This window comes from Rhagoletis pomonella, unplaced genomic scaffold (assembly GCF_013731165.1).
Source record: "Rhagoletis pomonella isolate Grant_MI unplaced genomic scaffold, Rhpom_1.0 Rhpom_scaffold_00005, whole genome shotgun sequence".
NCBI lineage: Eukaryota > Metazoa > Arthropoda > Insecta > Diptera > Tephritidae > Rhagoletis > Rhagoletis pomonella.
Window position 1 is genome coordinate 68,862,680 of NW_023458559.1, and position 26,150 is coordinate 68,888,829.

The window sequence follows — 26,150 nt, forward strand, 5'->3', positions numbered from 1 at the left end:
TGTGAGGTAATTGGAAGACGTTATTCAGCAGCGGAGGCAGGTGAAAAGGCCAACAACTATATATATTCTTGCCCTCCAGACACTGATACGTTAGTACGTAAAAATTCTCAACGAAGACCACCCTAAGTGTATCTACGATGGCTTCCTCGCATAATACTTTTTGTAAAAAGCAGCGAACTCCAGTATCCGCAGGTGTTCAACACTCTTCTCAGTAGCTCATCCGTGTAAGCACTACCCTGCTTAGAACACAGTATCAGTCTCCGTATTATGCGGTCAACGAAACAGTTGACAGTGTTATTTGATAAATCAGCTCTGGGTCCCTGCAATCTAACTGTAATTAATCCGAAATACATGTTGCAAATAAGCCCCATTTTTAAACTTCAGGTTCCACATCGACGACTCCGAATGCATCTTCACGACCACCTCTTGGGAACAAAGGTGACTCTAAATCCGCGACCGAGTCTTCTGTTTCCAGTACCCACCCAACATTTTTTTGATTCAATCTTTAACGTTGGTAGAAGCTTCCAAACGGTTCCCAATACGTTAAGGGCTGACTCTAAGCTCATTTCGGGAGGTGCGTCGAAAAACACGGTTACCAATTGCCCTACAAGGGGACAATAATATTAACTCTGCCCTGGCGGTTCAATAGAAGGGAAGGGCGCTCGTTCTTCGGTCAATTAAATGACTTATTTAGTTAGCTAACTTTAAGCAATAGACTTAGATAATTCTTCTTAAGAAAATTTGAAAGTTTGGACCCCCGTCGGCAGTCTAGTCTAACGCTAGAGAAAAGTAAGGGACACCATTATCGATAAGCCGAGAATGTAAAGGGACGATCAGAATATTCTTATGCAAGTTAATTATTTTCGGACTGATTTTCAAGCGCCGGTTTCGCCATCGGCAAACTAAGTTTTCTATTTTTCCGCAGTCGACCACTCGGACAGCCCCAAAGCGGATTGGTAGTAATCTTTACATTTCTTAAGGAACTCATTACCAACGGCCCACGGTGGGTCTGTGGAGGGAAACAATTTCATTGCATCGTTTTTGTAGACATAAACGCTCAGGGATTCTAAAGTGTACTTGAAATCGGAGTAAAAGTCCGGCAAACAAGGATGGTAATCATTATGAGTAAAATTATTTAAATCAAAAAAGGCCATACAGACGCAACCTACTGAAATTTTGACCTGAAAAGTTTGGTTCTTATTCCTTTTATAAGGGGGTGTCGCTACCTCTGAAAATGATACGTCGGAAATCACGTTGGTATAGCTTTTAAATTTTTTGAATGTTCATTATTCTTAAGTGAAAAATAGAACTCAATAATAATTATTATCTTTGAGCGAAAAAAGAAAAATCCTAAAATAATCAATATTTGTGACCGAAAAAAATAAAAATCAAGTAATAATAATTTCCTTTGAGCGAAAAAATAAAACTCAAATATTAATTATTAATTTTAATCTTTATTGTTTAAACTCGAAAAATAAAAAATCATTGTAAACTCCAGTAGGACGTACGAACACAATTACATGAGTATAATTTAAATTGTTTTACGACGATTGCAACTTGTTGATTTTTTTGGTCAAAATTAAAATAATAATGATTATTTTCCATCCCTGCCGGCAAGTAATTTCCATCTGGAAAGTTCTGTCTTACTCAACCAAGTTTTCTACAGGTCCCATGTAGCTCCGGAAACCAGACTAAGACGAACACTTTCAAATTTTATTAACTGAAAAAAAAGAAACACTCACTTAAAGTTATAGGTCCTATTACTAGAACTAGGTCTGTTATTTTATATATATATAAGTAACTCATTGATCATTAATTTCTGTTTTCTAATTCGAAGTTTTTTCTTCTTTTACAGGAATTACGCGATTGTGGTGCGCCATGCCATGCCATGTTTTTCCCTGAAAAAGAGCGCACTGTGCTGCGTTATTGGGTCGGCTCTTGGGCGGCTGTCTGTGTGGCAAGCTGCCTCTTTACGGTAAGTGCGAAATCTGTGAACAATTACGTTAAAACTTATTCAATGACATAAGTTAACTTAATAATTAGCGCAAATTATGATTAATTTCATGAGCTGGCTTATGGCTCAGAAAATGCTGCCTGGTCAAGAGACTCATACTTTAATGGGCAAATCATTTATCAATCAGCTGAGTTAGGTGAAGTCTGAAAGGAAGAAGAATATACTTATATGCACACATACTACATATATACATTCTTAGAAGTAAGTAGCTTTTGCTTCGCCAGCTGGCATCAGGCACACAATATTTAAAAAAAAGGGCATAGTAAGCTACTTGGCGCCAAGCAAACAAGCCAAAAGTGAGGCAATTGGATATGAGCAAGCAGCAAAAAGTGGAGTACCGAGTAGAGACAACTACATACACAAAAAACATCCTTAACGTGACATAGTGCCTGTCAGTGTGTATTGTATTTTTCAATAACAGCAGCTTACAGGCAAATCGGCGTGCCAGCTGAGACTTGTACGTCTGCAGCATATCAATATCGATCGAGTGGCATTGTGTGTCAGAGCAAAAAGTACTGCAAAATGACATATTGGCTGTTCCCCCTCATGCAGCCAAACAAGAAAAAAAATTACCATAAGAAACAGCAGCTGTATTTTAACATTTAAATGAAAAATCAATTTTATTTGCAAGTAAAGCTGTACGACAAAGATAATGATATGTGGTAGACTGTAGACTGTAGGATTGGCTGAGATTATATTTTGGTGCTGGAGGCATTTTGCAACCAGCGCCATGAACAAGGATTTTTGTTGTTAAGGAAAGAGCAAATCAATGCAGAAAGTTAAAATGGTTTTTGCCGCAAGCTCGGAGACACTTGTCTTAAACATAAAGTACAAAAAAATATGGCATTTTATGTAACGCACATGTGACTAGACAGGGTTTTAATATTTAACTTACGTGCATACATACAGGGTTATATTTTTTGGGGCATTAAAATTGGGACTTTTCTTCTTCACATGCATCTTTTGACCACCCTATTATTCACTCCTGTTTCTTCTTATTGACTTAAGATATATCATCATGTATTTCAAGTTATTAATTATAAAATTTGTTCAAATCAAAAACCAAAGGCCGTCCACAATTTTTCTAAACTATACTTAGCGCCGACAAATATTCTATCTACACATCTAGCCCTGCAATCACTTAGTCCCATCTACTAATAACTTCCGCATTAAATTAACACACCCACTAAACTAAAACCTGCTATTAACCACCTAATATTAAAAAGAATTCAAAATTTAACACTCCTTTAAAAATTTTGTACGCCGACAACGGCCCACACTTTCCGCTTGGAAAATCTCTAATCTGTAATTTTCAGCATTTCAATGCGCGACTAATTTTCCACAGACAGCCAACAAAGTCGAAGTTAAAGCTTCGCTTACATAAATTTGCTGCTAGAGTAAGTGCGAACAATGATGGAAAAGATAGATGAGTGCTGGCAGCACACACCTTAAAAAACGACTTGTGTCGAGATAATTTGTAAAATTATAGCTTACCAACGGCTTTTAGGTGAATGAATAATAGTATTATAGAAATGTAATTTGCATTTTTTGGCAGCTTAGAGAAATTACTGTATTTTTTTTTTTTTGGTTTGGTGTTTTTTTTCTGTGTTGTCTTATTTTATTTGCCTATGAATAATTTTTTATTACGTATATTTAGTTTTCACTCTTTACCTGACCTTTGAATTTTTATACCCGAGCGCACTTGTGCACAAGGGTATTATAACTTTGTTCACATAACGGTTGTTTGTAACAGGCAAAACGAATCGAGATAGATATAGACAAATGTATACATAAATGATCAGAATGAAAAGAGAAATCGATTAAGCGGTGACTGTCTGTCCGTCCGTCCGTCCGTCTGTGCACACGATAACTCGAGTAAAAATTGAGATATCTTAATGAAACTTGGTACGTGAACTTCTTTTGGGCGTAGGACGGATGGTATTGAAAATGGGCGAAATCGGACAATAACCACGCCTACCTCCCATATAACGGTAATTTTCAGAAATACGAAAACTGCGATATTTTAGTAACTACTGAAGATTATTCACTCAAAATTAATATTTACAATGAGTTTTAGACGAAAAATAAGAATATTTTAAAATTTTGGCAAATGGGCGTAGCCACGCCCACTTATGGTTACATGTGTATATCTTGGTAACCGCTGCACAAATTTCTTCCAAACTTGGCACAGTTGTTGGTCCTGGTACAGCATACCAAATGGCCGAAACTTTTTAAAATCGGACAATAACCACGCCCACATTCCATATAACGGTAATTTCGAGAAATACAAAATCTTCGATAAATCAGTAAATATCAAAGCTAATTTATTCAAAATTGATGGTTGCAACAATTCTTTACCAAGAAATACGTTTATGATAAAATTTTGGAAAATGGGCGTGGCACCGCCCACTTGTGATTACATATATGTATCTCGCTAACCGTTCTAGCAATTTGTACCAAACTCGGTATGATTATTGTGCTTGCCACATAAAAGCAAACCGTTGAAAATTGTTGAAATCGGTCTTAAATTACGGCCGCTTTTCATATAACAATAAATTTCAGAAATGCTTGAAATTTCAATATGTCGAAATTTAAGGACGCTAATTTACTTAAAATGTATACACCCCGGCTTATCATGTAGCGGTAGCTTTCGGCAAGGTGGAAAACATATCTTTAATACTTGCGCCGGGTATTTAATGTTCGGCTCCGCCCGAACTTAGACCTTCTTACTTGTTTTACTTAATCCTTTGATACTTGCCACTCTGAATAACGATGTAGCACCCGCTCGAATACACAAAAACAAACTTAGTGGCACAGGGGTAGATAAATTTTAAGACCTATCTGATAAAACGGCCCTTAATGAACAATAGCTGGAGGTTTTGGAGCGACAACACTGAAATTTAGTCCCAAATTTCTTACCTGATAAATTGTGCTTTTGTCTCACAGCTCTGCGCAGATAATTACTTGTCGTAAGATCACATGAGTTGTTTCTGCGGCTTCTTAGCGCCGCGCACAAGCGGAGAACGGGCGGCATTAATGGGTGTGTCATTTTTTAATGTTTGATAAGCGTCTGCGAAACCAGGTAAGATGTCTCTTAGCCCGATATAATCAACCCATCCTTCAGCCTCTAGAGATTTTGTGACTATGTCGAGACCTCAAAATTAGGCGAGATGAAATGAGATTTGGTGACAAAGCTGCTTTGTTGGTTGAATTTCTTTTTTAATACGATTAAGCTTTAGATTTTAGGGATTTCTTCTTGACTGAATAAATTAGACCAACTGCGCGGTCATTACTAGTTAAAAATCCAACCCAATAGTATATTAAGTGTGTAAATAAAAGGATTGTAATGAATTTTTAATCAAAAATCAGTGGTGATTATTGATTCCGGATGTGGAAGAACCGGCGGGCGGACGCCGAACAACAGACGGGATGATATGAAGTCGCGAATATGGTGTGAAGGGGCGAGAATTATGTGCCACTGTCGACGGTTGTAGGGAGGGTAGACGATCGCCGGCCATATATGTAACACGGTTGGCAGCAAAACTATTTAAATGGGTTAAGGTATTGGACAGGCAAGGGTAGGGGACAATTTAAGGGTGGATATATGGTGTACCTGTCAAACGGAATGGTACCACGTGGTGAACCGAGCATGTGACTGGATGCAGGTGCAGGGTGAGGAGGTCTTCGCATTGAAAAGAAGTTGTGAGTGACATACTTCGCCCCGTACGTAATATCCTGAGCCGAGTCCCATTTGAAATAACCTATATAACCTAGCAACGTTGGTCTACACGATCATAGTAGCTTCGCTTACAAATTATTGACAATAACTCTGTCAATCGTAGCATTACAAATCTTTGTTGCTATGCGTCCACGGGAGGTGGCAACTTCTCCATATTACTTGAGTCTCCAAGCATAGTCTCTTCAGGCCAGAAAGGGTCTACGTAGTACTGGTATTAGCTACCCCGATTAACCGAGAGGTGGACTATTCTATCTGCGATGCTATCTCTGCTCCTTATGAATCTCCGATACAGATGCACTCGGGATTAAACACAAAATTGGGCTACTATCCGAATTGAGACAGCTCTTCGGTTTAGCTTCGACTCCATGCCAACGAAATGAGCCTTAGAAGTACATAAGTATTGCTGACTTTTTCAAATAAATACAGTAACCATTTAGAGTCGCTATCCAAAATGTAATAGTTCACAGTATTGGTATCGGACGAAAGGTGTTAAAAAAGGTTGTACTACAGTGACATTTTAAGAATGATACATGAGGAAATTTAAAATATGAAATTACAAATTACAACATTTTCTTTTTTTGTACAAAATTTTGTTTTGTTCATGCACGTGACATTTTCTTAAATAAAAATCTTTCTTTTTTGCTTTCAATCTTTTCGTTCCACTATTTCTGACTTTTAATTACTAATCGCCAGTTTTTCCCCATATTCCCCTGCTTGTCACAAAGTCAATAGATTTTCCATATCACCCCGTTAGTCTTGGTGGCTTCGTTTGTTCATAGCTTTCGTCATTACTGCCAGCTCCTATTTTGCGCGCCCCTTTACATCCATGACAAATATTGCGACAAACAGTTTATTCTTGTTCTTAAATTTTTTGTTGAAACTTACAAATTGAATTGTTTATTTATGCCAAATGTAGCGACTCCATCAGTATTCGCTGTGTGGCTCCCAAAGCGTGGACTTTGACTTCTTCCATTTCACTTCACTTCACTTCACTTCAGTCCACACCACAATACATACAGTGCATTACATAAGTAGTATAGCGGCAGCTCTTGTGCCTCCATCACTTCCTAGCGCTTTTGGCTCTATTGCTTCCCCACATTGTCGATTTACACGATTCCCAAAGAGTTGCTTACAAAGAAATCAATTTGTTATTCTATACACGCCACAAGCTGTGGCATAACAGTTTGCTGCATTGTTTTGTCGTTTAGTTACACACTTTGTCTTTTTTCTAAATTTTTTTTTGGTTTTAACTTAGTTCAGTTTTTTCAACTTTTTCAATTTCCATGTACGCTGGGGATCATAAACAAAACAAAAGAAGACAGATATAATTTTTTAACATTTATATGGCATAAGAGTGCAAGAATTTGTCGATGGCCCTGCGTTGGGACCACATCTGAAAAATTGTGAAATTATACGACAGTCGAACACAATAAAAAAACAAAACAATAAAAAAACGTTTTTAAATTTTATCGCTCACATTGGGCAGTAGCCAAGTAGTAAGACTATGCCATTAAATGGGCGAATTCTGTTAGATTTTAAATAAAGTATTATTTTTTTCGAAGCTATCAAAGTGCTTGCCATTGTCTGAGCTAAAGTAATAGCTTAAACGAATGCCGGTAACGCCTGCGCAATATTCTATACTATATTTACATATGCATGTAGACATGCCCACTGTCGCGCCGGCACATAAATTAAATATAATTGTCATATTGACTGCCAAAGAACAAATGACTTGGCGCGCTGAAGCGAAGTTTAGTAAAAAGGTAAAATAAAAAAGGAAAACAACGAAAAAAATATGCCATACAAAGGAAATTGTATAAACGTTACACTTACCATTTTTCTATTTAATTTAATTTATATTTCACCTTTCAGAGCTTTTGAAGTATGAGGCGTGAATTTGTACACCATTTAGCCGATTCAAGATAAGTCATTGCACAGTTGCGAGCGGATAAAAAAAAATAATCGTTTTACGGAAATACTAGCACTGCGACTTGGGCAGACCTAATGTGCCACCCCACATCGTTTGGCTACTTAGGAAGTTGGCTAGCATCGTATTTCAACTTGTAGACCAAGACGAGCGAGTGTCGTTCCCCTACGCGTATCGATTTAAGGCCATGAAGACGTAGGCAACCACATAGTGTTTCCCTTCAAGTTTCCTCAGCGAGTCTACATAAGCTGCAGTCAGTCTCTTCAGAGAATCGCATCTTTCTAAGGGCCTTGTTTCACGCACTTTTCTATATGCAGTCATGAACTCTTGAATGGCCTTTTTCCCTTTTGCCTCACGCCATTAGGCGGCAGACTTAGAATTCGGGCCCTACGGAGTGGTAGTACGCACCTCTAAACAGTCAGCCAACACGGCCGCCTAAACTGAGTACCTACTTAGCATTATATTTCCAGTTTATTTTGTCCCGTTTTCAAATTTATTTCTAAGGAGATACCTCATGATCCTGGAGATCTGAGTTTCGGACCCAAAGGATGCCTCCTTCACTTATCCCCTTTATTAAAATTTGAACGTTACAGCTCAGTCTCATACATTAAAAGTCCACAAGCTAAAATATTAGTTGGGGCTAGTAATGGGCTCGCAAACCTTGTCCAATTTCAGCCTTTATTAGTGATTATCTCGTTGCCTGTGCTAAACCACAGCATTGTCCAGAGCCAAGGCGCAACGAATGCGCAGTGGCGGCTTACATGCTCGTCAAGGGAGCACTGCCCACGACACCGATCAAATCTCTGGAAATAAGGTTAAGTCTTCAACCTGTGGATCTCTATGACAAATTTCAGGCCGGCTGCTGTGCAGCCAGGGTAAATACGCTGTAACAATGCGGAGACCTCTGATTCGGATACGCAAAACTCCTTGAAACTCTACCGGATAATTTACGACAGTTAGATTATACCAGTCCTCTACTCTGTCTAGACAGCAAGAAGAAGAAGAAGAACGAATGGGAAGGTGCCACGGAGTTAAACCCAATATCAACGGCTATACATATACCAAAATGGCTCTAACTCGTGCTGAACCTCAGTTTTCGCTTATCGGATTATTGTAGTGTTTTAAGCTCATAACCTCCGCCCCTGCAGGACGGTCTATCGTTATTTATTCTGCTAGCCATATAATGCACGCTAAAGTTTGGACGACGCAAACGTCAAGCTGTGAAGCTGTGTTTTTCTGTGATCTGTTTAAATTTTGTGTTTGATAAAGCTGTTTACGCTTATTAAAGTAAAAAATTAAAAAAAGTGTTAATAAACTTCTGGTGCACAATTTAAAGATAAGTAAAACATCAAAATTTCCCGTATATTTGATTAATTTAACTTGATATTCTTAATTGCATGTGCCGAGTATTTTGTTTCATATAATATATTGTTGTTGTACAATTGTTTTTGTTTGTGCACATTGATTTTGCTCTCTTTGTCTTTTTGTCATTTCTGCTGTTTCATCTTTGTCACAGCTGTTTGCGTTGTGTTTATTAGGTGTCAAATATACAGTGCATCTAAAACTGTTCGCTAACTGATATTTACCAGCTGATTGGTTCACTGATTAATACATCGTTTTCAAAACCGTTTTTGCTTTTTTGCTTCTAAAACCTAAAAATAAATATAATTTTAAACATGTCGTGTATTTACACCAATTGCCACTTTAAAAGCGACTCCTATGTGTCATGCTGGCTCTGCGATGGGATTGCCCATATAAAATGTGCTGGTTTGAGCGGTAGAGTTTTGGACGCTATTAACGAGGGTAAGGGTCTTCGTTGGTCTTGTCAAAAATGTAGATCAACCGAAGTTGATTTATTTAAATTCTTCAGGCAGTCCAGAAATGGTTTTTCTGAGATCGGGAAGGATCTGTCGGCGCTTGTTGAGAAATTTAAGCATTACGAAAAAATGTTTAGGTCTTTCACTTGTATCGACGACCCTCCACACTCTGAGGATAGCCGAGAAAATAAAGGTGGGCATGTTATTAGTCCACCTAAAAAGACAGCCACGGACTCTAGTAAAAAAAATCCTCCATCCCAGTCCTTAGAACTTATTAATTTATCTTCTCCATGCCCTCAGGCATTGGAGCCTCCGATTTCTAAAGCCATATCCACTAGGTCTACTTCTAAAAATAGTCAAACCGTTGATTTAACAGTGTTGCCATCAACATCTCAAACTCCACTGTCTAACTTAGTTCCTCCGAATAATTCGGAGCCCCGCACATCAGACATCATTACCAAAAAGTTGGTTGTAATTCCTCCGAGAAGATCAATCTTTGTCTCTAGATTTGCTAAAGATACTTCTTCGGATGATATAAAGTCATACATATCGACTAAAATTAGAACTAAAGATGTATTTATTCGTAAATTTAATTTTAAATACGATCGCGATATTTCATCTTTTAAAATTGATGTAGCTTCCGAAGATTTTGATTCACTACTAAATAGTTCATTTTGGCCGACCGGGGCGTTTGTTCGCGAGTTTGAGTATAAACCTAATAAAAGTAATAATAACGTAGCTAAAATTTCTAATCTTAATTCTGATTCAAAAAACTAACTCGCAAGTCCAATTTAAGTATTTACTATCAAAACGTTAGAGGTTTGAATACCAAATTAACTGACTTATATTTAAAAGGTTTTGACTGCAATTATAATATTATTTCCTTGACCGAAACATGGCTCAAACCTCATATTTTTAATTCCGAAATTCTTCCAAATGAATATCAAATATACAGGAGTGACCGTGTGGGCAGAATCGGCGGTGGTGTTCTTTTTGCGGTGCATTCATCGATACCATCCGAGGAAGTTAGTCTTCCTGTCATTGAATATACCGAATTTAAATGTATACGTGTACAGGCTGGAAAGACTTATATTTATTTAGCTCTTTGCTACATCCCTCCTAATTCTGCCGTATCGGTATATATGCAGCTAGTTTCTTTACTTGAGACCGTAAATGCAATGCTTACGGCATCCGATTCTATGATTGTTTTGGGCGATTTAAATCTGCCACATATTTCATGGAACATCATTGACACCGATGTTGTACCAGTTTCATCTAGAGATAGTTACAATGTATTTCTGGAGGAAATGGCTGAACTATGCCTCAAACAAATAAATGTATGTCCAAATAAGTTTGGAAAGGTCTTGGATCTCGTTTACGTTGATGATGTTCCGAAGGCCTCTATTAATCGGTGTGATCCCCTAGTTTTGCCGGAAGATGCATACCATCCTGCTCTTGAGTTAAACTACGAAATCATAAATGAAATACATAATAATAAGTCAAGTTCAAGTACTAGATATGTTTTTGTGAAAGCAAATTTCAGGAAAATTAACAAAGAACTTTCAAAGTTATCTTGGCCAATATATAGAGATGACGTGGAGCGTAGCGTTGAGCACTTTAATGATACTGTTTTCAATTCGTTTCGAAAGTATGTGCCAATACGTAATATTGTTCATGAAGAACCAATACAATTATGGTTCACTAAAGAGCTTAAAAAATTGAAAAATAAAAAGTCGCACTCTTTTAAACTGTATAAAAGAACGGGCTTACACAGTGATTACCTAAGGTACTCAGTTTTGCGGCATAGCTACTTTGCATTAAATAAGAAATATTATAATTCATATTTATGTAAAATTAAGAAGAATTTAATTAACAATCCTAAATCATTTTATGGTTTCGTAAATTCAAAGCGTAAGGCACATGGTTTTCCGTCCGCTATGCATTATCGCAACACTGTATCTAGCGACAGCCAACTCATTGCCAACATGTTTGCTCGGTTCTTTAGGTCCAATTATTCTGTAGACTTCCCTATAAGTGGAGACTATCCGTACGAGCTTTGTCCAATCAACTCTGCTTATATTCCAGTAATATCTTCCGATGAAGTTTTACACTCTTTAAAAACCTTAAAAGCTTCATTTAGGCCTGGACCTGATCATATTCCGACCTGTTTTCTTAAAAACTGCGCTGAGAACATCTGCGAGCCTTTAACAACTCTATTCAATTTGTCACTTAAACATGGCGTTTTTCCGTCAGCCTGGAAGGAGTCTTTCATAATACCACTTCACAAAAACGGCAGCAGGTCGTCTATAGAAAACTATCGAGGCATAGCGAAACTCTCCGCTATCCCCAAATTATTCGAAGCAATTATTGTTAACCAGCTGACATATTCTATATCTTCTTCAATTACACAATATCAACACGGGTTTTCTAAAGGAAAATCTACTATTACTAATTTATTGCAGTTTACAACTCATGTCTCAAACGGTTTTAGAGAAAATGCTCATACCGACGTAATTTACACCGATTTCAGTAAAACTTTTGACAAAGTATGTCACTCGTTACTCATCCGTAAACTCGACCTAATCGGCTTTCAGCCCAGTCTCCTTCAATGGATCTCATCTTACCTCTCTGATAGAACACAAAGAGTTATTGTTAATAATTGTTCTTCCAACATCATTAAAGTTTCTTCAGGAGTTCCTCAGGGAAGCCACCTTGGTCCGATTCTGTTCCTGATATTCATTAATGATATTTCTTCTATAATAAAACATTCAAAAATTTTAATGTATGCCGATGATGTGAAACTTTTTAAAACATTGTCCTCTATCGAAGAAAGGTCTTTGTTACAAGCGGATCTGAATAACGTGGTTAGTTGGTGTAATACAAACTATATGCCACTAAACCTTCAAAAATGTAAAGTTATGTGTTTCTCTCGGAGGGCTGTTCAACCAGCTGTTTATTCAATATCAAATTATAATCTGGAGCAGGTATCCAATTTTGTCGATCTTGGTATCACAATGGATTCCAAACTCAATTTCAACCATCATATTAATGTTACAGTCAATAAAGCCAAAGGCGTTTTTGCATTTGTAAGGCGATGGTCAAAAGAGTTCAAAGATCCTTATGTTACAAAAGCTCTTTTTACCAGTTTAGTTAGACCTATACTAGAATACGGATCTATTGTTTGGAATCCCCGCTACCAAGTTCATTCAGAAAGGATTGAATCAATTCAAAAACAATTCTTGCTTTTTGCATTGCGTAATTTTAACTGGGATTCAGATTACAATCTCCCCCCTTACACAAGTCGTCTAAAGCTCATAAATTTGCCTACACTCGCAAGTCGTAGAGAAATGCTGGGTATAATATTTATCGTAAAATTAATGACAGGCTTGATTAATAGCCCGGCCCTCCTGGCTGAGGTAAATTTTAATGTTCCTTCTCGAGTGTCAAGACACTTTCGACCTCTATTTTTAAAGCCATGCAAAACTAATTTTGAACTAAACGAATCATTCCGTGGTTTATGTCAAGATTTTAACTGTCATTCCAGCACGTTTGACGTATCGGACTCGATTTTTACTATAAAGAAAACTATTATTTCCACTCTCAATAATTGAAATACTATCTTTAGCATATCCAATCAGCTGATGAATTTGATTCTGTAGCTGAATAGTTTTAGATCTCGACACTTAACAAACTCCTGTTTCCACTACTCGGCACGAAAAAACTAAAAAAAAAAAAAAAAAAAAGTTTCCGTACGTCATGCGGACTGCGCCCCTCGTGTCGGTTGGGCGGGAATGGAGGGTAAAAAGCCGTTGGGATTAATTAATTAATTAAAACTCTCAACCTGCTACCAGGTGGGCTGTGGATACCACCTGCCCCACCACCAGGAAAATTTGGCCAAATATTGATGCAAAGCGATCCATAGCTCTCACTCGACTGGACCGCTCTTCTCCCAGATTAGTAGTCAGGGTAATCACCGGAAAAAGGTTAGGATACCCCACTAACGATTTTTGTCGCAGTTGCAGAGATTCAGAAAAGGTGGAGAGCATCGAACATTACCTCTGCTATTGTCCCGTCTTGACCAACTCGCAGAGCCAATACCTTAACAAGTAATTTCGAGATAGTTTAGCCGGCTTACACCCGGCGAGCGTACTCGACTTTTTGTAAACGCACTCGGAGGTTCAATTATTAAGAGAGGGAAAGAAGCAAATGGCTTCCGGCAGCCTACGTCTGCTCCGTACCCTGCGCGGTGGCAGCCACTCTAACCTAACCTAGTGATTATCAAAGAGACAAACATACAAACGTATATAGAAACGCTCTTATTTCTTTGGTCCTCTAGCTTCTTTAAATACAGATATTTAATCACTGTTATTTTTCTTTTCACAACTGTATCAGTTTTGCATTTTAATGTACGTATCTTTATTTCCATAAAGTGATTGTGAATCGTAGGCTATTGGCCAATGAAAAATGACAGCTGTCATAAGTGAATGCCAAATACGTTGACAGCTGTCAATTTGCATACAAAAAAATGGCAGTAACGCAAGCGGAAAGTAAACGAAGGAAAAATCGCTTAATTAGACCACTTCCGTTGTCACTTATATATCACAACATATCAATTGACAAAATAGTCAAATGTCAACTATGACAACTACATATAAATACCAACACAAAATACTACACTAAAAAATAAAATAATACCAAGAAACCCTCGCCAAAGCACACCACCTACTTGACTTTGCATCTGCCTCCTTGCAACGCACCACATCATTAATCCGTGTCAGCGGTTGTCCTTATATAATTATATGTATGTATATATGAATGTCTGCTTCACGCTGTCTTGCGAATTCATATGTTCTCGTGTCCGAACAGCACTTGCAAAAGTCAAATGTGTAGTCAAACTAACAAATTGAAAAATGAACAACTAACAAGCTCCGAGTACGACGAATACGAATACGACTAACGATGTCATTTTCTTTGAAATACAGATTGTATATGGTTGATGTTGGCCAGTATAGGGACTTTAACCAATAAAGTGGGGTCGATCTACCAACTTTTTAGCTGTATTTTATTTTCTACCATTTTTACCAACAAAGGCTAAAAATCTACCAATATTTTCCGGAAAGAAAGCTAAAAGATTTAAATGAAGGCAGTGTCTACATATTTTGTCATCGAACACACCTAAAATAAATATGAAAAGTTAACCCTGACCATGACCAATTTAAAAGTGAAATTGTATTTGTATCAGCTGTTTATGGAAATATATGTCGTTTGCAATAAGTTTGTGTGGGACACTGCCAAAAGTAATTCTTTTTTTTTTTTTGAGGTAGAATCAAGGCATCTGTGATCGAGTCAAATTCGAATCGAAATTTGTTTTTGAGATTACAGCATTTGGTAACGAGTTCGCTTTTTCAACTTAAAATGTATTTCATTCGGTTCGAATCGTGTTTCATTCGATCACGGATGCCATGATTTGGGCCCAGTTTTATGTATACGTTTTTCCTTGAATTTTTTTATTGGCGTACAATAGATTTTTTTGGATGTTTTAAAAAAAAATTCAATTTATTCCAAGGCGAATTCATAAAATTTGACAGCAGAAGTTCAAAAACAAAAATGCCACTAACAAATTTTACGCGTAATAACATTACGAATTACTATAAATACATCATTTTGACAATAAGAATCACCGAGGCGGAAATTCAGCTGCTCTGATAACACTAGCTCACTTGAATTCGACTTCATTTATCTTATATGTGTAAAAACTATCTAACATAGTCTCTTTTAGAAAAATCAATTTTTGTATGTAAAATCTACCACCTTAACTTCCTTGGAAGTCCGTGCACTGATGTTGGCTGCCAGCTGCCAGCTGCCAGTTGCACAATAGAAAGCAAACATAATTCACAAACAAAAGCTTTGTTTGATGACTTTACTTCGTTAGTGACGACGATGATGATGATGCTGTTGCTCTTTCTGTTTGTTGCTTCTCCTGTGTTTGATGAATAGTCACTCCTTCAAGTTTAGCTTTCAAAACGAATATACTAGTGGTGGGTAACTCAACTCAGAGTTGAGTTATTGAGTTGATTCCTATAAGTGAATCGGTAACTCAGACTCCCTGTCCAAAAAAAATGTAACTCAGTAACTCAGTTGATGCCGTATGGCTCACATGAATCAATTGAATCATAGTGGCTCATATTTCTCCATATAACTCTCTCGCTTCGCCACAGTGTTTAGCATGGCAAAGTCTTGCATTTTGTTTTTGCACGAGGCGAATTTATACAAGGTGGTGGCAAGAATACAACAACCACAACCACATGTATTTTGTATTGCGGGTGTTATGTCAAATCTCACAAATTCTTATAATTTCGTTTTTTTTTTAGTTTTTCTCGAAATATGTATGTATGTAAGATATATAAAGATGTGCATATCAAATCAATTGCCTTTCCAACCATATCCACATTTTGAAATTCGGTACAATAGGTTTCGAAATATAAGCTTTTGAAAATATTGAAAATTCCACCTTTACCCTCCCCCTAGCACCGCCCTATTAATTTGCACACAAAAAAAATTACACCTTTCAAATCAGTAGAAAGGAGCTGACCACGCCCACTTTAAAGTTTTGTTTTATTTCAACGGCCGCTATACCGCATCTATGCCTCAAAACGAGTCTACGATACGAATGAGTGTAACATACAAAGAGTCAAATGAGTTAGTTGAATGAGCTGACTCCTTAAAGTGAGTTGGAGTCATTGAGTCAATTCCTATAAATTTGCTGAGTTACCCACCCTTAGAATATACATATGTATTTTATATCTACAAGTCATCCTACTTTCACCAGGCATGTAAAGCGCGGCCAACTGACGCCAATCTGTTGTTTTTGATGCGTCTGCACACTGTGTGGCAAAAATTAAATTTTATTATATCCGAGTAGTACCCGCAGTCTTAGGCTCTGTGTGGAGAGTTAGAGAGTTTGTCTTTAGAAGACTTCGCTTTTTATGCCGTCAACTAATTATTCTTCCTAAGATTTGTCCTTGGTAATGCCGTAACCCCTCTACTTCAAATCCATTTATAAAAGTGAGATTTTCGGGAATCTCAGTTTTACATTCGAACACTTTTTTTAATACAAAAACACATCTTATAGGTTTCCGAAACATTTCATACCTTAGGCTTTGGTATCGTTGGATTAAAGCGTGCGTATTACCGAGTCTTTGAAGGTTAGGTACCACTCTCTTTAACCAGCTCAATGTTGCGTCGTCGTTGCCTCCCATTTTACCCTATTAAGCAAACCTGCCACATGAAAGAAATGCGTATATCTTCCTTATTATCTGTCTTAGGGCTCACTGCAATCGAGAAGCGCCACCATCAGATATTGCCTAGCTATATATCTCGCATAGTTTCGCTTCAGAAGGCCAAGAGTAATCGTTCCCAGCGCGCAGCTCGTCGCAACCGTTGTCGCACCTTTTCTGTCTTACCGCCCTAGAGGTCGACGCATTGTTGTCATCACTCCGAACCACATTTTTCCCGCTTATACAGCTTCTCTGACCCATACCAGGTGAACATATTCCCGGTTCGTAGGGCTGCTCTATGTCTGTGGCTCTTTGTGTAGTCCTCTGTATTCCACACCTTGTGTGCCTTCTGTTAGTACCTTTTGCGGGACTCCCTAGCAGCTCCTTCTCTCTTACGGAGTTGACACTTCATGTACCTTCATCGACGCAGTCCAGGTCTGAGTCTTCGCTTGTGGCTTCTCCCTTGGGGACCTTTGCGAGCGACTTAATCACGCTGCCTGTTTTTCCTATCTCTCTTATTCTTTTTAGCTTGATTCATCTTGGTCATACGACCACATGCCCGACAAGGCGGACTCAGTGTTAGGCCGTCATTACGTCCGGATGCGGCCTGGTGCCAGGAAGTCCCATTATAATACATCCGAGGTTGTGGATTCCCTTACTGAAGATCTTCCGAACAGTCGATGCATAACACCCTTGGTTCGGGGTTGGCAGTTCTTGGCTAGCCAAGGCTCAACGGTGATCCGATCCTGCAGTTGAGTGAACGACTATTTAGATTAGTCCTCGTACTGCGACAAGGTACCTATTCCATCGGAGCCCCGATTCTTAGGTATTCCACATTTGGCTGGTAATCCCATACGATGCGGTACAGCGATTTTTGGCAATTTTTTAATGATTTTTTTCCATAAACAAAATTTTCGAAAATACTTTGTATGGGGAAAAATGTGAAACGCCTTCATCAAAAAAATAAATAAAATAAAAATAAAAAAGTCTCAAACATCTACGCGATTTTTTACCAACTTCTAACTTGGATATAAAAATACTCAAAAAATACCTAAAAAATCTGATTAAAAAGTTGAAGATTTATTAAATTTTCCTGAGTTTGTGCCAATACTTTTTTCCGTGAGTGTTTGTGCAAAGTTTTTAAATGCCTTCATAGTTATTTAATAGTCCTTAAAATCGCATATCAATCAAAATATCAAATAAAAAATTGATGAGACGTGTTTTTTGGAAGTCTCTATTCAGCAACAATTAGAAAACTTTGCCCCCTGCTGTGTTATTATATTACCTCTGGCATAAGTAACCTTCCACTCTTTAAAACACAGTACTTATCGACCCACCTTCGTAGCCCGCTTTATATATGTATATTCATATATATGTATGTACATTACCCAAACTTATCACTGCTAGTGACAAACTTCGCAAAAACTGTGAGGATGTTAGATTTGTAATTAAGAAAAGTCATCAACTGAAATGCCATACCATAATGTAGTGTGGAAAACCATAAAAGCTTGAAAGAGTAGTATAAAGTCAGCAGCAGCGCACCGAAGGAGACTTTGGTTTTATCAGCAACAGATAAAGCAGATAGCAAACGCTTTGACGGCTGTGGTAACGGGGTTTTTCTAATGTCACCAGCTACAGCACAACTGAGAGATAAGGCTGGCGTCGCCAAAGTCACTACAGACAACAGCAAAAGCATTGGTCACAGCTTCGCAGGGTGCAACAACATCATTATCGCGTACATTGATAATTATGTGGATAAGATTATATCGTTACAGCATAGGAGGAACTATTTATTCAAAAAAGAATACACACCAACCAACATAATTCGCAACTCCAACTTTAGCAGCAGCAACAGCAGATGAATGCTGCATTCAAACAAATGTCAACTCCGTCACCAATCAGTGAAATGACTATGAATGACAACTCTGACGTTGTTGACTAAATACAAAACCATTGCTGATTGCTAGCACTCCTGCCAAGCAGCTTTACTGTTCCTTACATGCTGAATAGTAGTAACTTACATATGTATGTACTTATGTTAGTCTGTGTGCCTATAAAAAAGTACCCACCGTTGCATTTGCTTTTTTCTGTGATGGCGCTTTTTTTTATTACATAAATGGTGTTTCTTACCAGGAAGATAGGTGCGATGTCCTCGGTTGAACTGTATGGTAATACAATACTAATATGAGAAAGAGTTAGTGTAAAAAGCCTCAAGCACATCCATGAAGTTCATATGTATTTAAATGTATATATACATATGTATGTGTGGATTATGAAACTTATTGGATGTGAACTTTCAATTGCAAAATTTAATTGAAAAGAAGAAGGTACATATGTGCATCGACTTGCATAGAGAGTCAATAATGGGCGACTATAAAATGGAAAAATAATTTTTTTTATTAAATTAAATATAATTATTTGATTTACACTGCTCTAAAATTTAATTTATACTATTATTATGAAACCTTTGCAGTCTTGCCCATTCTTTGCTTGTGAGCTGCGATATACCAGGGACCGCTAAAAACCATATTCTTCAGCTGCTTAAGACTCGGGTACATTCTCGTGATCTGGATATAAATGATATAATTTGCAGTAGTGGAACTCTTAGACATAGCAGGGACTTTCAACAATGTTTTCCGGTATGCGATTACCTCGGCTCTGACGGGCCTGCGAGTGGATACATTTCTGGTTAGGCTCATTTGCTCTTTATGCCAACAGCGCTCTTTATCTATGAAAAGGCAATTGGTATATCATGGATTTTCTCACCTAGGACAATTCAATGCATCTACACAGAAAATATGAGTCCGTTCATGCTCTAAGGAGCCCTAGTCTGGCGGCCCACCCATAGTAAGTCAATATCGCTGAAACAACTCCAAAGGGTACAAAAAAGGCATGAGCGGAGCTCAGTGCTCTTCACCTCCTGAAGCTCTGAATGCGATTCTACATCTGTCTTCGTTTGATTTAATTGCTACATAGATAGCCGTTATTGCAACCTTAAGACTCGGTGGGCTGGATCCTGAACTAATGGTGCATCCGGCCACACGAAAATCATGCAAGTACTGAGCACCGTATACAATCGAATGCCTTCACCAAAAACTATAAAATTACCATACCAACTCGACTGAACTGGAACACCCGGCAGAAATGCTAGCTCTCCAGAAGGCCACTCGTGGTGAACGAATATTGCATATGGAAACACAATGGGTCTAAGCATAGGGGAAATTACTCTCTGTAGCCAGTCACCTCCCTCATTTGTGGATTTACGTCAGTTGAGTGCAGACGTTTCGAAGGATATTTTCACCAGAGCGTCATTATCCATGCGTTCAACACCGTAAAGCCAGAGTAATATTGTATTTTTACGCGATTGCTCGTACATTTCGTCATTCCTATTGAGGCGTAAGCCAGTCCTTTTGACATGTAGCCCAACGTGCCAGTTCCCAGTGGAGACTACCGTAAGTTTATAGGTGTTTTCTTTGCTCATTCCTAAAGCAGCCCTGGTTTTAGGTGGGTCGTAGGACACCCCGAACTTCTGGCTAATCCTTTACGATGCTGCGCGGTTCCACCTCTGTCTAGCCTTCGAGTGATAAATTTCTGCAATTCTGCCCTTGATCTCTCTGAAAAAGACACACATATCCACTGCGTGGGATACATTCAGTGAGCAGCCGCACCTTTCTAGTTGGTCCGCTGTCTCGGTACTGTTATTAGGTCCCGGGACGCATATTATGGTAATTTCGTATTGATCAGAAGTCGATGCTCGCTCTGTTATGTTTGTGCTTCTTACACGAAATCCAAATTGGCATTGTTGCTGTTCGACACCTAACTAATTCCACATCTCTTGTTTTGGTATGACTGTTCGGTATAACTCTAGACGGCGTTAGACACAACGCTGTATGACTTTATTATTATTTAAGTGCTTTCCTCAAAATAGCCTTTCACCATGTGTGGTGAGTGAAAGGGCTTTTTTTCTAAAGGCCATGTCACACGATTGGTACATTTGTTCTGATTTGCACAGTTTTTATATTATTATATTATTACAAAAAAAATTGGGACCACATTTTTTTGTAGTCACACGATTGGTACAATGCAGTGAACTTCTATAGAAAAATTTGAACAAATTAGTTTTCGTGATTGGGATAAAGAAAAAATTTGCACCAAATTTTGGGTAAATGCCCAATCGTGTGACACTGTCTTAACTTTCAAAATGTACAGATTTTGTTAAAATCTACAAATCGTGCGATCCCTGCTTAAAAATTTTGTGCTAGAATAACAAAAGTCTTACGCAAGCCTTTTTACTTTTTACTATCTTGGCCAGAATTGCCCTAAAAGTGTCATTTAGTAGAAATCTCCCTTTTTTATTATAAGCTAAGATTGTATAATACATTTTAATATATGAAGGTATATACATGTGTAATTTAATTTTATGATTTCTATCTCTGAATACTGATTTAATCAACTATGTACAGTCTTAAGTTATTAAGTCGTCTCTCTGACAGCAGCATAAATTAGTTAATTAAAATTACATACCCTACATGCATACATACATACATGAGCGTAGTTAATCGCATAACAAAGCATGAAAGCTAATCTAATGATATCATTTATCTTTCTACCTACTCTTTCTCTCGACTAGGTGCTGACCTTTCTCATTGACTCGTCGCGTTTTCGCTATCCGGAACGTGCCATTGTTTTCCTAGCCGTTTGTTATCTCGTTGTGGGTTGCGCGTATGTTGCCGGTTTGGGAGCGGGCGATTCGGTGGCGTGTCGGGAACCCTTTCCGCCGCCAGTGCGTCTAGGGCGGTTGCAAATGATGTCGACAATAACGCAGGTGAGTAACTGAATGGAGGAATGCAAATTTTATTAAAGAAAGAGATTAATTTCTACAAAAACAGAAAAATATTAAAGTAATTGCATTAAAAAATCTAGTAAATATTTCAAACTTTAAATATGCAGTATATAAGACTTCCAAAAAGGAAATAAAAAAACCACGGAAATTCAAATATTTTAACTTATCAAAAGAGATTAGTTTTATTTTTTCATCTAATTCTTTTCTTAGCATTCGCAATAATAACACAATTTCAATTCATCAGCCCCTTAAAATATGTGTATTTCCTAATCATTCAAATGATTTATGTGAAAAATATTTTTTGGACGTTTTTTTTCTATTAATCCCCATTTTTGCATAATTTTTCATCACTTCAGTAATTGATCTACTTTTTTATATTTTTTTTTTGCTTTTTTCGTATTTTTTCTCGCCTCCAGGGCCATCGGCAAACCACCGCATGTACCGTTTTATTTATGGCGCTCTACTTTTGTTGCATGGCCGCCTTTGCCTGGTGGTCATGTTTGGCGTTCGCTTGGTTTTTGGCCGCTGGCCTTAAATGGGGTCATGAGGCAATCGAAAATAAATCGCATTTATTTCATTTGGTCGCTTGGGCGATACCGGCGTTGCAGACAATTTCGGTGCTGGCATTGGCCAAAGTTGAAGGTGAGTACACACACATAACATATTTAGATTTAATTTGATTAAATTTTGGGGAGGGTAGTTACAAGGAAAAAAATTAAAAAAGAGATAAAAAACTGAGAAGACTGTATGAATGAGAAGTAAATTGAAAGCAGTAAATGAAATAAATTTGATGAAAATTTGAATGGAAAACCATTTTGTGCAAATAAAAAACTCATTGCAATCAGTTTGCCGTCATTTGTGTCGAAATGGAGTTTTCCTCAATTTTTCAAATTGCATTTTGTGCTATTTACAATTTTACATACATACATACATACATAAAATTTTATTTTGTTGGATGAAAATAGAATTTTCATTTATTAATGGAACTAAACAAATGTGGTCCTTATTCCGCAGTGCAATAATAAAAATACCATAACTAAAAATTTTTAATATTGGCCGCTTATATGCTTTACAAACGGTTTGGTCTAGCTTCTTCTCTAATTTGAGCTGTACATCCTGATTTCACAAAAATACAGATTCCTGCGAAAGGCATAAAGTTTTTCATGTAAAGCTCTTCATGCTGCTTGTAGTCAACAACCGCTACTAGAAGGAAACTTTTGTATTCTTTGGATGTAACGTAGGCCAGGCAGTGTACTTGCAACCGTCGTCGACGGGATTGGGTAATTTCGTGTCGTCCTGCTTGTAAAATATTTGATCCTAATAGCGTCGGTTCTACGCCCATTTTAATTTTCAGCCAGGCACATGCGTCCCGTTAATGATTTCACGATATGCACTGGTCGGAGCATTTAGCTCACAGGCTAATAAGTACTTCATTATCCTGCAGTGGCCAGTAAGGAAACCTGTAACCCTTATTTCGTGTCTTAAAACGGGGAAGGAATGATTTGTTTATATTTCCTTAATGAAGCATTTTATCAGTCTGTTGCCTTCCATATTTCCGTGTTGCGCTTCCTTTTTGCATCCATGCATAGCATTTTGGCCAAAAGCAGCTCTAGCGCAGACCAATGAAAGGACCTGTGCGTATGGATCCCATCCCAGTGCAACCCATTTCCAGGCGAAAATGCATGTCACTTACTTGACCATGATTATACTATGCCCCTTTACACAACTGAAGTAAACCTAGTTCTTGGCTGCGATGAGTTTTAAGTGCTGAAAGCAGTCCCACAACAGCATTAAGGTGAGCCACCGTGGCGAGAAGCACCACCCTGCTGTCAGAGCTTATGTAGAAGTATGTATTTGTTGGTCGTATACCGCATACTCTGTCAGACATAGTAAAATGACATGAACTTCAGATATAGGTTGTATACCGACAACATCATCAATCTTGTAGCCATAAGTATACCAAATATATTTATCCTTCCTGGTTTTGATGGTATATCATCAACTCAGATTCGCTTAAGCTATTCGTAAATGATTCATCAGCGCACTAGGGAACGTCCTATTCTTGTTACTGTTTTTGTACCACCCTAATGTACATATGTCTACTCCAGCATCTTAAGTCCCCCATAAAAACAGCTCAGATTTCATCCAACAGATTTGGCGGCAATTGAGTCATTAATAAAAATTTACATTCGTTGCCATCGACTCGACGATTCGATTATCATAAAAAATTTAACTTTTGACCGTCATTATAAGTAGCGACAAACTGCTTCACATACACTTAGGCATGAATGTGTGCACGAGCCTACCTAGAAGTCGAACTCGTGTGTTCAAATATAGACAAAAGCGTCTGTCAGTCAACCAACCAGCCAATGAGCTGAGTTACAGCAACAACAACAACAATAACGGCTTTGACGGCTTATTGACCAGAGTTTGCGTGCGTTGGCCTTTAAGGCCTAAAAGCCGGCTACGACCGCAGCGTTGTAAAGCTGGTTAGGTTAATTACTATATCTGTTTAGCTTAAGCGGGAGCTGAGGTGGCGGTGTTGGTGTTGGTGTGGGCAATGATTACACGCGAGCCTTTTTTTCTTAATTTATTTAACTTATATTTTTGCTTACCTTATCTACATATACATATATAGTACATATATGGCTTAATTTTTGCTGCCGCTGCGTGTTGTTGCTTTAATTTAATACCTTCGGCTGCTCGCAATGAGCATTTTATCTCTATTTCACGGTAATTTTCGTACACGCTGGCGCGAGCGTTGTAATCTGAGTCGTTTTTTTATGAGATTTATAACTATTTTGTTTGCTGTTGTTGGTTATTATGCTTTAAGCATTATTATGATGCTGTATATTGTTGCTATTATCTGACGTGTTTTTTGCCAATATTTTTAATTTCTTTGTGGGCTGTGGTTGGATTTACGTAACTTTTTTCTGTTGATTTTTTTTATGGACTTTCGTATTTTTTGTTCTTTGCCTTTGTGGGCCAAAAGGCAAAACTCATTAAAATACCGCAATGCGTTGTGTTCTCGCCACCACATTATAAATTATTTAATGTGGTTTAAATGAGCTTAATACAGCCTAAAGAACAGCGGGCTAGGCTCGCTGTAAATATGCGTGAAGAGTGAGTGGGAAAATGTAGCTGTGGCGGTAAAACGCATGAAGGAACGAGAGTCTTATGATCCCGGCGAAAATAAACAGTAAAATAGGGATACCAACAGCCCGATTCACAAGAATGTTGCATGGTGCCTTCGTATAATACATAGCTATAAGTCAAAAGGTTGGAGAGTGTAAAAGGGCTTGCGGAACTATAATTTAAACTTTTCGAACTACTTCCAAGGTGCAAGAAAAGAAAAATGTAAACCCGTCCTATAGACCAAGTTGCGAAGAATTGAGGCAGAAAACTCGCCACTGAGTCCAAAGGTAACAGGGACGTTAAGAAAATATGTAGTCATTTGACCACAGCAATTTGCTTAAGCTATACAGTAAAACAAACAATGTCGTTTCTCAGGTCAGCTTTAGACAAGAGCCATACGTAATAATAGAGCAAAACGGGTGGAAAAAGAGACTTCGATCCAACCACCTATCCTGAGCTTGGACTTGAAGAGTCATATTAGATATCGACAGAGGCTCTAACTCTTCAAACCTAGCGTGAAAATAATTTCATCGACGATCGGGCAGCCATTAAGAAAGTAGTTGCTATAATGGCAAGCTCGCTTTTTGTTCTATAATACAGGAATAGGATATATGCACTAACTTAGCTCTGGTTTGTTCTCTTCATTAAGGGAAATTTTAGACCAAAGGTGGTCCAAAAATGGTAAAACTCACTAAAAAGTGGATTTATGAGCAGGTGTTAAGCATGTGCTTCCTTTTTCTTTATAACTCTAAGGACCAACAACTATGTGGTATATGCGAGATCTCATAGCTCAGCCGAGCCAACCTAAGCAACCCCAAACTACCAACAAAATTTTGTCAATACAAATCATCGTTTATACAAAATTCTAAAAATTTATGTGCACCTTTTAAATTTCCAAAAATTTCTGTTCAGTTTTTTTTTGTTAACCAAAATATTTCAAGTTTCTAATGCGCCAAGAAATTATGTTGAGTTTCAAAATTTAGAAGAGTTTAAATATATCTAGTTTGTAGAATACTCAAAATTTGTGTTAAATTGTTCAATTATTTTTAAAAATTTATGTCTACTTTTTAATACCCAAATTTATTCCCTTATAAATTACTTAAAAAAATTTCTATCATTACAATACAATAAGTCGTTCTCGGTTTTAAAATTATTTATACTAAAAATGTATTCCCACTACAAAAAAGCTCGTACGATTTTGTTTCTCGAATTTAAACGTTTTTTTTTTAGTTATTTACTTTCAACAATCTTTTTAAATTCTTCCTTCAAGTTTATTATTTCATGTTTGGTTAAAACTCTCTGTGTCTTTCTTTATCGACTTTGCCTTTTTTTCCTAGCCTTAGCGTTTGCGATAAAAAATCCATATTACTGAAGCATGGCATGCCAACAGCGATTAAT

At 37.6% G+C, this 26,150-nt stretch overlaps 1 protein-coding gene across 1 annotated transcript in view; it reads left to right on the forward strand.

The window, feature by feature from the left end:
- Nucleotides 1-22,297, forward strand: part of LOC118740198 (frizzled-like) — a 120,777-nt gene extending 98,480 nt beyond the window's left edge. The window contains exons 2-4 of the mRNA XM_036471695.1: nucleotides 1,856-1,975; nucleotides 21,405-21,599; nucleotides 22,034-22,297. Coding sequence (XP_036327588.1) covers nucleotides 1,856-1,975; nucleotides 21,405-21,599; nucleotides 22,034-22,297 — 579 coding nt within the window. The remainder of the gene's footprint in view (nucleotides 1-1,855; nucleotides 1,976-21,404; nucleotides 21,600-22,033) is intronic.
- Nucleotides 22,298-26,150: the final 3,853 nt, after the last annotated feature.